General features: G+C 50.9%; 1 protein-coding gene across 1 annotated transcript in view; it reads left to right on the top strand.

Annotated features, from left to right (window-relative positions):
- The first annotated feature begins 1,604 nt into the window (after positions 1 to 1,604).
- Positions 1,605 to 12,296, top strand: part of TCF7L1 (transcription factor 7 like 1) — a 159,764-nt gene continuing 149,072 nt past the window's right edge. The window contains exons 1-5 of the mRNA XM_038562405.1: positions 1,605 to 1,718; positions 1,912 to 2,115; positions 2,624 to 2,854; positions 2,946 to 3,009; positions 3,223 to 3,350. Of these exons, the coding sequence (XP_038418333.1) occupies positions 1,605 to 1,718; positions 1,912 to 2,115; positions 2,624 to 2,854; positions 2,946 to 3,009; positions 3,223 to 3,350 (741 nt within the window). The remainder of the gene's footprint in view (positions 1,719 to 1,911; positions 2,116 to 2,623; positions 2,855 to 2,945; positions 3,010 to 3,222; positions 3,351 to 12,296) is intronic.

Genomic DNA, 12,296 nt, shown 5'->3' with positions numbered 1-12,296 from the left:
GCAGATGTGATTAAATTAAGGAGCTTGAGTGAGGAGATTATCCAAGATTATCTGGGTGGGCCCTACATGAGATCACAAGTGTCTTTCTAATAAGAAGGAAGCAGAGAGAAATTTGACAGAGAGAGAGTGTGGCCACAGAGGCAGGTACTGGAGCGAAGAGATCTCACAGAATGCAGGCAGCCACTAAAAGCTGAAAGAGGCAAGGAACATACTACTCTCCCTACAGCCCCAGGAGGGAATTTGGTCCTGCCAACACCTTGATTTTGATTTAGTGAAACTCATTTTGGACTTCCGGCCTCCACCACAGCAAGAGAATGCATTTCCAGTGTTTTAAGCCACCAAATTTGTGGTAATTTGTTACAGCAATTATGGAAAACTAATACAGTAGGGTTTTCATGTTTATGGGCCACATGAAAAGCTTTCTTTTAGAAACCTGTAAAAATGAAATATCGCACAATAACAGGAACAGTATAATTCTATTTATGTGAAAGTAAATCTGAATGTTTGTATATGTGTTTACATGTGCCTGGGAAAATGTCTGGAAGGATACACCCAACCAGCAACAGTGTCTAACCAGAGTGAGGTACAGCAAACCGGGACAGAAGGACTTTTACTTTTTACTCAAGATACTATTCAAGATCCATGGATATTGCTTGGAAGTTTTGAGACTGTTCATGTATCAATTGTGTAAAAAGAGGTAAGGCATCTTTGGTTGTGATAAACAGTAAAGTATGTAGAAAACGGAACAAAACAGGCTCTCTTCTATCCCCTTTCTCAGATGTATTTGATAACTTGGTGTGTATCTTTGCAGACTTCTTTCTGTACCGAAACATATATATTTAATTTTTAAAGAACAAAATGAAAGAGTGGATGTCATATATACTTTCATTTAATGTTTCTCCAAAATCATTCTAGGATCCACATGTGCAGGGGCCTCATTCTGATGAGCGGGGTGCTGCACATACACTGACTGTGAGACCCAGAACTCATCCTTTCAACCTCCCTGCTTTGAACTTCTTGTACTTGTATCTCTGACGTTGTTCGTGTGTGTGTGTGTGTGTGTGTGGGGGGGGGGGGGGTGGAATCACTGGAGAAAAGACCCCTGGCCAGTTGTGCTGAAAATAGTTTTAGGTATTCCCATACTGCCTCTTAGTTTGCTTTTAAAATGGATGCTTTCGCCAACACTTCCTCACTGTGGATCCCCGAGATCCACTTTTTAAAACTTTCCCAAACTGGCTGGAGAGGGATGCTATGTTAATGTAATTATAAGAGGCAACCAAGCATGAGGCTGGTTGGGTTTTCTTTTCTTTTCTTTCTTTCTTTTTTTTTTTTTTTTAAAGATTTTATTTATTTATTCATAGAGACACAGAGAGAAAGGGAGAGAGAGAGACAGAAGCAGGCTCCATGCAGGGAGCCCGATGTGGGACTCGATCCCGGGTCTCCAGGATCACACCCGGGCTGCAGGCTACACTAAACCGCTGCGCCACCGGGGCTGCCCTGGTGGGGTTGTTTTTTATATATGCTCCTCGGCTTCCGAGGCAGCTCTGTGAACGGCTTCTGAGGTCACAGGCACACAATTTTCCTTCTCAACGAACCAAATCCGAATGGTCTCTGAAACCAAGACTCTGAGTCAGTGGCTTACGGACCCGGTCCGGAACTCTGGGGCGAAGGTGATCTTCGGGACTTCTGTGGCCAGCGACTTTAGACACCTGAGCCAGGTAAAACCCTAGGCTGGGGAGGGGACGCGTTGGAACCCCGCGGGGTGAGGAGCGGAAGGCCGCCGGGATCTCCCCGGGAGCCACCAGTTGCCCGACCCTCCGTCCTCCGCCTCCGGGAGGGCGAGCCGGCTGGCGGGGTCGCGAGCTCCGGGGGCCGCCGCCGCGGGTCTGCGCGTCCGCAGCTCTCCCGCAGGGGGCAGTGCCGCCCGCCAGCGCGCCGGTGCGGCGGGAGGGGGTGTGCAAGCGGCGCGGAGTTCTGGGGGTTCTTCGGAAGAAAGTTAGGGGATGCCTGGCGGGGGCGGGGGCCGGAGGGCGCGGGCGAGGCGCCGCGGAGCGGGTCGGGCCGAGGCGGGGGGCGAGGGCGGTGCGCGCGGCGGGGAGGCGCAGCCCCCGGAAGGTGTGAGCGAGCGGAGTGCGAGTGTGAGCGCGAGCGAGTGTGTGCGCGCCGGAGCTCTCCGGGTTCGGCGAGGCGCGCGGGTGTCAGCTTGCAGCCGGGGCTCCTCCCTCCGCCCCCCTGCCCAGACCGGCGATCCCTCCTTCCTCCGCCGCTCGCCCCTCCCCGGCGGACCAGGCGCTGGGACGCCCCGGCCGAGCAGGCGGCGGCGGCGGCGGCGGCGGCGGCGGCGACTTGGGGAGCCCTGGGCTGGGCGCTGCCGCAGGGGCCCGAGCGCAGCCGCCCCCGCCCCGGCCGCCCGCGCGGGCCGCTTCCCGCCGGGCCACGCCCTGTCAAACTTTGTTGCTGCGGCCGCCGCGGCGGCGAGCCGAGCGGGCGGGCGAGCCGGAGGCAGCGAGCGAGGGAGGGGCGGGCGCCGGGCCGGGCCGGGCCGGGCCGGGCGCGGGCGGCGAGGGGCTCGGAGAGCAGCGGCCCCACCATGCCCCAGCTCGGCGGCGGCGGCGGCGGCGGCGGGGGCGGCGGGGGCGGCGGGGGCGGGGGCGGCGGCGGCGGCTCGGGCGCCGGGGCGGCCGGCGGAGGGGACGACCTCGGGGCGAACGACGAGCTGATCCCCTTCCAAGACGAGGGGGGCGAGGAGCAGGAGCCGAGCAGCGACAGTGCCTCCGCGCAGCGGGACCTGGACGAGGTCAAGTCGTCCCTGGTCAACGAGTCGGAGAACCAGAGCAGCAGCTCGGACTCGGAGGTAAGGGGGCTCCCGCGGCCGACCTCGGGGGACCCCGGCCCCACGCCCGCTCACCCGCTCACCCGCCCTCGCCTTTGTGTCTCCTCCGCAGGCGGAGAGGCGCCCGCAGCCCGCCCGGGACGCCTTCCAGAAGCCGCGGGACTACTTCGCCGAAGGTACGTGCGGGTCGGGGCGGCCCCCAGCCCCGGGCCCCGCCGCGCCGGGCGCCTGACCCCAGGCCGCCCCCGGCTCCCCTGGCCCCGCGGCCGAGCCCCTGCTCTCCGCCCCCCGCGGCCGCGGCCGTCCTGCAGCGCGGTCCCCGCCCGGGGGCCCTGCCGCCGCGCCGTCCCGGGGCCCAGGCCTCACCCCCGCCTCGGTCTTGCCCGCAGTGAGAAGGCCCCAGGACGGCGCGTTCTTTAAGGGCCCCCCGTACCCCGGGTACCCGTTCCTGATGATCCCGGACTTGAGCAGTCCGTACCTCTCCAACGGACCCTTGTCTCCCGGAGGAGCGCGCACGGTGAGTGCCCGTCGGGCCGGGGCGGGGGGGGGGGGGCGGCGGGATGCGCCCCCAGGCTCGGCGATGGGGTGGGGGATGGGGCCGTCCCGGGAGGATCCTGGGCAGAAAGAAAGTGTTTGCGGAGTTGGGAGTTGAACTGTTCTGTGGCGGCCCAGGGTTAGGCTGCGCTGGTCCGTGTCTGGATGAAAGTAAAGTTCCTTTACGTTTTCCTGTTCTGCTGGGGAGACGTTCTGGGGTCCACTGCTGGGGGTGTTCCCTGGCCTCCAAGATTCTTTGCCGGCAGTAAAGGAAAACCTGGATTTGTGCCGGCTTTTTTTTTTTTTTTGGTGGTGGTGGTGGGGGCGGGGGGCGTCTCGCTTTCCTTCTTGGAAATCCGTCAGCTTTGCCCTGGCACTTGGGCAATGGGCCGGGGGAGCTGGGTTGGCGACGTCGCCCCCGACCTCAGTTCCACTGCGCGGCTGTGAGTCGGTTCCTAAGAAACCCAGTGTTCGTGGCGGATTATTCACACCCCTCCCCTCCCCACCCCCAGCCTTCGGGCAGGGCCTCAACTGCTCTGCGGAGCTTGGGATTTTAAACTGGCCTAGATGATTTCGAGGGTGACCCGAGGCATTCTTCAAGTTGAGGAACTTGGCTTTTTCCCCCTTTGTTGCCGGCTTTTCTCATTTAAAGCGAGCGCAGCGACACTTTAAACCTGTTAATGGGCGCGCATTGTGTGGTGCGCGCTGGCATTTAGAGCCGTGATTAAGCAAATTGACCGGGCCCCAGACGACGTGCAAATGAGGGTGGATTCCATCGCCCCCTCCCTGGCCCTAAACTGGCGCCCCCCGCGTCGCGAGGGGCGCAGCCCAGGGCCGGCGAGGCCTTTGTGTACCCGCGAGGCACCACCTTTCCCCATCCCAGGGTGGGCTGCCCAGGTGCTGGGGTCGATGGCAGAGCACCCGTCTACTGTGACTGCGTGTCAGCCTCCGACTCGCTGTCTCTTGGGCGCCACGCGCACCGTCGTGGTTCTCTTTGCTTCCCGGTGCCCACCAGGTCGTTCTTGATGTGGGGGGCGGGAGGTGTTGGCGCCTCGGGAGCAGGCCCGACAGGCTCAGTTTATGCCTAAATAATGATCACAATGAAAGGGCCGGCTGAGAAGTGCCTGGTGCTGAATGGGCGCTGCCTGCTGTCATGGCACAGGGTCGGTGGAGAGTGGAGGCCCCGCTGTGGGTTCAGCGAAGGCGCTCTCCTGGCCGGAAGGGATGTGAGAGGGGAGGTAGGGCACTCCTACCTGGGGAGAGGGGCGTGGGACCACACACCTTCACCTTTCCAGCAGGGAAAGCCCGGCAGCTTTGTCCCTGCTTCAGAGCACCCCAGGCAGTCCTGAATATAAGCTGGATCTGGGCATCTGACTGGTGCCTTTTCTTATTCATATTGAAAGTGGTTAAAGTAAAAGTCGAGCAAAACAAGCTCCAGCTACTTTGTTTAGGTTTTCACTGATTCTTTTTCCTGTGGGCCGACGTAGCTCAGTTCCCAAAGGGTTTTGAAAGCCGTTTTGCTAGGGTCCCTGGAACTTTGTGTGTGAGAGGGTGATACTAACAAAGTCCCATTTTTCCATTTGCCATTAGATGTACATCTGGAAAGAGGAGCCTGGGAGGCATTAAGGTCTGTGAGTCAGCACTGATCCAGGTCGTGGTACAGATAAAGTCACCAGAAATGTCCCAAATATGACCAATTATTTCCCTCAAGCAGGATATTCCTTCCACCTATCCAGTTCTGCGTAGGGTGTTTTGATTCTTCCTCTTTGAGTGGCGACTCTGGCGACTCTAACAACTGCCTGGCTTCATTGCTTGCTCCCCACCCCCACCCCAGGGGACAGGTTTTCTGTGTGTGTTTCCGATCCCTTCTTTCTACCATCTTCTACTGCCCTGCCTTCCTGCTTTCACCTTACATGTTCTTTTGCCTAAGAACTCTCACAGGCCAGTTCTCCCTGGCGCTGGGGATTCCAGATTTCCCAAATCCAGGGCTGCCTGGGAATGTTGGAGCCCTCCTTGGAGAACCCAACCTTTTTCTGCCTGTCTCTGACAGTCCCTGCTCGTTCCTGCAGCTGTTCCCTGCCCTGGCCCATGTCACCGTCTTCCTTTGAAGCCTCCAGGGACACTGGAGTCTCTAGCCGGCAGCCTTTCCTCAGGGACTTAGTCTGCCCTGTCCCACTCCTGTAGGAAATCATGTCTCCCTGGTGAACTGCCCTGACAGAAGTAGTTTCAATTTCCTGTTGTTTCTGAGCCCCTTATGTGCCTGCCTTGAGCTACGTTAGGCCTGTCTGGTTACAAAGTTCATGGATGTACTGGGAAAGTGTCCTGCAGTTAGATGAGCTCCGTAGAACCTGCTAATTTTGACCCTATCCTTGAGCATCGTGGGCTTTTAGGAAAGCAAGTGAGGAAACACTTAAGCACTTGATTGTCTGGACTGTAAGGTTGAGATGATGCTTTTCCTGTGGATGATTATATTGTTGTAATTAATGTGGTTCTCACAGTAGGCAAACAGTAGGTGCTGACAAAGTGGCCCTCTGTTGGGGTCCAAGCCTGGTAAAGTGAATGTAGGATAGATAGGGGGTTGGGGATAGGTGGGGGAGGTACTGAAGTGTGGGAGGGGGTGCCTAGAATACATGATCTGGTCTGTCTTTGGCATCCTGGGTCTTTTTTTGTTTTACTAATAAATTTCACGACCTTAGGCGTTGCTCGTCTAAAGCCTGTAAGTAGTATAAAATTGGGTGACTTCACTTCTCCGCTGCTCTTACACTTTCTGGAAATACCAAGCCACAAGCAAAAGTAGGGATTGGCTGGAGTGTTCTCAGGGTGTTAATTGACCCTCGGAATAGCAAGCGGCAGGGCTGCAACACCCTTATCCCCTGGCATCATTCCTGCTGGGATGACTGGGGGCTGGCCATCTCTTCCCCATGCATTACCTTTGCCCTGCACTCTGGCTTGGCTGGGAGGCTGGGAAGTGGCCTCTTCCTGAGGCTCTTTAGAGAAGAGGTCCCCTTAGTCTGGGGTGTGTGCCAAGCCTCCAAGCCATGATTCATTCTCCTCTGGAGCCCTGGGGACCCTGTGGCCTATGAAGAGATGAATAACCGCCACAAACCGACTTTCACTCCTTCAAATAGCCACCCTGAAATTATATATTCATTCATGAAAAGACTTCACAAATTTATTAAACCACCTTGGTGCTGTTGACTAGTTTTTTGTTTGGAAAATGTAAGCCAACCCAGAAGAAAGTGGGTGTCAAAAATAGTGTAAGACTAATTAATAAGAGTCCACCCGAAAATGCTGAATTTGGTTTGGTGACTTAACTATGACCTGGTAGAGAGTAGTTTGACCATGACATGAGCACTGACGACATTTTGGGAAAGAACAGTTCTGGGTAGAATTGCTAAGGGAGTCTGTGGTGTTTGGGTCCAGTTTCTACATTTAAGAGCTACTCCCTTGTAGCTCAAGCATCACTTGCTGGTGCCTTCCTCCGATCAGCTCAACTCAGGTTTCTGTAGGAGATGGTTCTGTTCTCCAAATGTATGCTTGTTTTAAGTCCTTCATATCCCACTGCTGCCCATGGCAAGTCTTGCGAGTATCCCGGATGCTCCTGTTTTCTTCCTGACACCAAGGAACCCCAGCAGAAATCCTTGTGTACAGATAGAGAAGTTGTCTGTCTTGAGGAATTGTGTGTAAAAGCAAATAAGTAAATCCTTTTCTTTTGGAAGGTCAGTATAAACATGCTGCTTTTGGTAAAATTCTGTAAAGCCATCTCATCTAAATATAACTTGTCTTTTTTTTTTCCCCCTAAATATAACTCAGGGTTTTTTTTTTTGTTGTTGTTGTTGTTTTTTTTAAGATTCTATTTTTTTTTTAAGATTTTATTTATTTATTCATGAGACACACACACACACACACACACACAGGCAGAGACACAGGCAGAGGGAGAAGCAGGCTCCATGCTGGGAGCCTGACATAGGACTCATCCCAGGTCTCCAGGGTCAGGCCCTGGGCTGAAGGCAGCGCTAAACCGCTGAGCCACCCGAGCTGCCCTAACTCAGGGTTTAAGGAGGGCTTTTTACATGGAATAAGCTTTTGCAGGGGCCCTGCCTGAGCTGTTACAATTTTGGCACTCAGATTCCTAGGGTGACAACTGGTGATAAACTCTGGGGTGGGTGCTTGAACGCTATCAGGCTTTTTCCATTGGGTAGATACTTTTAGAAAGTTACAGGTTCGACTCATTCTTCGTTGATTTCACGTCTTGGGATTTTTTTTTTTTAAAGATTTTATTTACTTATTCATGAGAGATAGAGAGAGGCAGAGACATAGGTAGAGGGAGAAGCAGGCTCTTGGGAGCTTGATGTGGGACTCTATCCCAGGATCCCTGGATCACAACCTGAGCCAAAGGCAGACACTCAGCCACTGAGCCACTCAGGTGCCCCACATCTTGGGATTCTTGAGGAGAAGGTAGGCTAGGAGACAAAAATCTAACCTTTAATGTAGTGTTCCTGGCTTTACAGTGATGTCCAAGGTTGCCAAAAAAATTGGGACCTAAAAAATAATTTCGATGAGTAAATCTTTGAAAGATGCAATAATCCAAATATGCAGCTGCCCTACTTAGATATTCCAATTTAGAGTCGACTGAACTTTTCCAACTGGGGAAATTTAGATTGGCATCCTTTAAGATGAATTCATAACTCCTCAACCTCATCTGATATTTATGGAGGATCTGCCATGGGCAGTGGGAAATAGGATGAAGTAAACCCAGCTTTGCTCTACAGTCTTAAAAATTGAAGTGGTGTTAACGCAGAATAGAAAGTCTATGTTAAGAGTCCGTAAAGTCCAGAAAACAATTTTCAGAGCAAAGAAAATAGAAAAGTTGTTCTGGGCTAGCATGATAAAGGAACATTGGGAGAGGAGGTTGTTTCAAATGAGTCTCTGAGGTGCCTGGCTGGCTCAGTCTATTAAGCATGTGACTCCTGATCCCAAGGTTGTGAGTTCGAGTTCCACACTGGGTGTAGTGATTACTTAAAAATGAAATCTAAAAATAAAAATAAAAAACCCCAAAGAACCCAAACTAGTCCCCAAACTTAGTCATTCATTAGTTCAAAGTGATTCTTGTTAATTATAAAAAAGGTAAACAGTATAGTCATCTTGCACCCCAATCATGAGGTAGAAGCCAGTACTGGGAGACCAAAAGTTCAGGGCTGTTTGGGGTAATACAAGTTACTCCATTTGCCTGGAAAGATGAGAGGCCAGAGCATGGGAGGCCTTCAAGAATCCCGTCACTCCAAGAATCCCGTCTTAATCAAGAAGCAGCAGAGGACAATTGAAAGTTATGCAGCAGAGGACAATTGAAAGTTATGCTGGCAAGTGATGTGACTGGTATGTGTGCTTAGATCATAGTGATTGGAGGGAGAGGACCTGGAAGCAGCTGTGAGGATTAGGAGACTCATAGGAGTCTGGGGTGGGGTGAAAAGTGCCCACAAGTATCTGAATGGAAAGGAAGGATAGGATGGGAAAGACTGGAATGGTTGCTTGAATTTATGTGGGAAGGGGTAGTAACTGGAGGCAGAAAGTGACTGATGTTGCAATTGACTCTTGCTGTCTGAGCCTTGGTGACCTGGGGGAAATAAATGATTTCTTCCAGGTGGGGCCCCGGTGTGCCATCTTTGCCTGCCCCATGCCGGACAGATACTCACAAACTAATTCCGCCATTACAGAATTCACACAGGCTGTGAGGGGCTTTCATTTGGAGGAACTGCTAAGGTTCATTGGAGATGCATAGGTTTTGAGGGGATGATGAGTGGATAGTTGAAATTGCAGCAGGTAGGTGATGCAAGGGAGCCAGGACAGGATGCTCAGAGTAGAGAAAGAAGTCACTGAGGCAGCATGGAAAGGAGCCTTTGCCAAGGTAAGAGGAGTGCCTAGGTCCTGTGACATCCTGGAAGCTAGTCCTCAATGTCAGATGCCACAAAGAGAGGGGACAAGAAGATGGTGGAGTGAAGAGGAGCTTTGGGAATTTAGCAATTAGGAAGTTACTGGTGCTCAGTAAAACAAGTAATCCAGGTGAGTGGGGTTGATAAAGATAGGGAGGCAGAGATACTAGCTCAGCACTTCCTAGTTTGGGCACCCGGATGCTGTGCTGTGGATTGGTCCCAGGGAGTGGTCGGTTCCTCATTGAGCCAGAACCTGACACTAGATGCCCCCAGTGGCAAGCTGCCTCTCCTGTCTGCCTCTGTCTACCGTAACCTGGGAGATGTTGAAAACCAGACTCTGGACAACCTATTTAAGAAGTTTGGCCATGGCAAGGGGGAAGGAAGAGCCAAGGCCATGGAGCAAAGTATATTTGGGATACTGGAATGGGAGCTTGTTTGTAGGGCAGGAGGGTAGGGTGGAAGATGAATGGGGGAGAAGACAAGAGGAGGCGATGGGGCTAGAACTGGGAAGAAGGCAGTCTTATTATTAATTTTTTAAATATTTTATTTATTTATCCATGAGAGACACAGAGAGAGGCAAAGACACAGGCAGAGGGAGAAGCAGGCTCCATGCAGGGACTCCGACGTGGGACTCGATCCTGGGACTCCAGGATCACACCACGGGCCGAAGGCAGATGCTTAACTGCTGAGCCACCCAGGGATGCCAGAAGGCAGTCTTATTTCATTGATGGAGGACACTCAGCAGTAGATGTTCTCCCAATTTTACAGAGTAGACCAAGAGTTGAAGATGAGAATGTGGAAAAATGCAGAGGTGAAGTTGGCAGAAATTGAGGGGCAAGTGCATTGGATGGCTAGATAGCTTTGGTGTTCTCAAACCAAGGGCCAGTTGGCTAGGGTGAGAGTCCTGGACATTTTGGTAGTGCAAGCTGCTAGTCTGCACCCCATTAGAAAACTCAAAAACTTTGGGAACTTTTAGCTACAGTTAAATAATGAAACATTGTGTATTGATCGAAAGATAGGGCACACCTGGCAAATGTTTCCTCTTTTTTTAAATGTCTGCAGCTGGCTTATTTGAAGGAGGGCAAAGATGGGAATCAAAACACAACTCAAAAAAAAAAAAAAAAAAAAGAACACAACTCATTTGCTGTCAGGGGCAGATACTGGGATGTGATAATTGGGATGGGAAAGGAGGCTCGCTGCTTAAAAGAGTGTAGAAAATGTCCAAATAGGCTAATCTGATCATATATTTTTAGAGGAGGTTTTTATATGTCCTATGTTTATTGTCTTCTCTTCTCTCAAACTGGATTGGATTTCAGGGACAATGAAATAAATTGCAGTTGCCAAAACCCTGGCATTCAGGAATGAAGGGAACACTAGGGAAGTGAAGGGGACTCGCCTTTTCTCTTCTGTACTGTATGTGCTGCTCATTGAACCACTCTGGGTAATGTAGACTTGCTTTCTTAGACTCATAAGGTGTCAGAGATGCTCTGAGTTACCTCAATTGACATACCTTTAAGGTTCTAAATAAATTTCAGAATCTTAGATCTTTTCATTATATAGCCTACAGATTCTCATGGGAAAGTAAACAGGTTAGAAATACATTTCAGACTTTGAAAGTACAACCATAAAAATGTTTTCCTAAACATGGCCCTTTGCAGGAGCTTTTGTGAAAGTGATAAGGGGTGATAACTCTAGTTACCTAGAATCCTCTGGACAGGCAATGAACTCACACTCGGACTCTCAAACTGTGCTGCTGTAGCATTTTTTAAATGTCAGCAGAGAGTCTGCTTCAAGATTCTCTCCTTCTGCCCCTCTCCCCAGGCACATGTGTGCACATGCATGCGCTCTCAAATAAATCTTGAAAAAATAAAAAGAAAGAAATCTGTTTCATTCAAGAGGAACAAGGCCCCAAGTGTTCACCATAATTGTAGAGAGTAACCATAAGATAAACAAAAAATTCCCAAAAGAAGAAACTACAAATAACAACCACATATGTGAAACTAATGTTCAGTCTAGTCTCCCAGGTAGTCAAAAAATGCTAATAATGAAAATCTTTTTCTTTCCTCCACCAAATTACCAGAGGTTCTGTCTTTTTTTTTTTTAAGATTTATTTATTTTATTGGAGAAAGAGAAAGTGACAGAGATAGTGAGAGCATGAGTTGGGAGGAAAGGGAGAAGCAGGCTCTGCACTGAGCAGAGAGCTGGACCCTGGGATCATGACCTGAGCTGAAGGCAGATGCTTAACTGACTGAGCCACTCAGGTGCCCCAGTGTTTTGTCTAAATAAGACTTAAATGATGGCAAATGTATGGTAAAGGTGCTCTCATTTGTTGCTCCTGAAGGGTGTAAATAACTCCACCCTATTTGGAAAGCACTTGGCAGTAGCTGCTAAAACCTTAATATTTCTCATAGCTTCTAACCTGCTTGGAAGTAGTTATTTGTTATTCCCATTTTGCTACTGTGCAGGCAGATTAGTAGAGGTCAAGTATCTCGTTCGAGGTCACACTTCTGGTAATTGACAGTGCAAAGATTTGAACTTGGTTGTGAGTTTAAAGTCTAGGTCTTCCCATTCCACCCTTGTGACTACTCACATGCCTGATGTAACTAACTCCTCCTCCTATTGGGAGGACAGCTGACCTTTGTTTCTCTGTTCAGAAATTCTGATGTGAGTTATCAGTTGGGGTGGAGGGTGGGTTGGTTTGTTCCGACTTAGCAAATTGGACCTGGGAATGCACCTTCCCAAATAAACAGTTGTCTAAGTGCATGGCTAGGGTTTAAGTTATCCTACCAGGACTCAACTCCAGAGGACTTAAATAACCTTTAGTGGGCGGCCCACAGAACTTCACCACCACACGGTAACCTCCTTGGAGAAAAAAAGTGGTTATCTACTAACAGAATTTTTTTGAATTCGGGGGCGGTTTTTCCTTGTTAAAATTGGGGAGGGCTGGAGAAATACGTAAGTGTGTCTTTGGTGTAGAAGAAGATGGGACGAGTAAACTT

The sequence above is a fragment of the Canis lupus genome, chromosome 17, assembly GCF_011100685.1.
Source record: "Canis lupus familiaris isolate Mischka breed German Shepherd chromosome 17, alternate assembly UU_Cfam_GSD_1.0, whole genome shotgun sequence".
NCBI lineage: Eukaryota > Metazoa > Chordata > Mammalia > Carnivora > Canidae > Canis > Canis lupus.
Note: the sequence above shows the minus strand (reverse complement) of the source record. Positions and strands in the feature narration are given on the sequence as shown.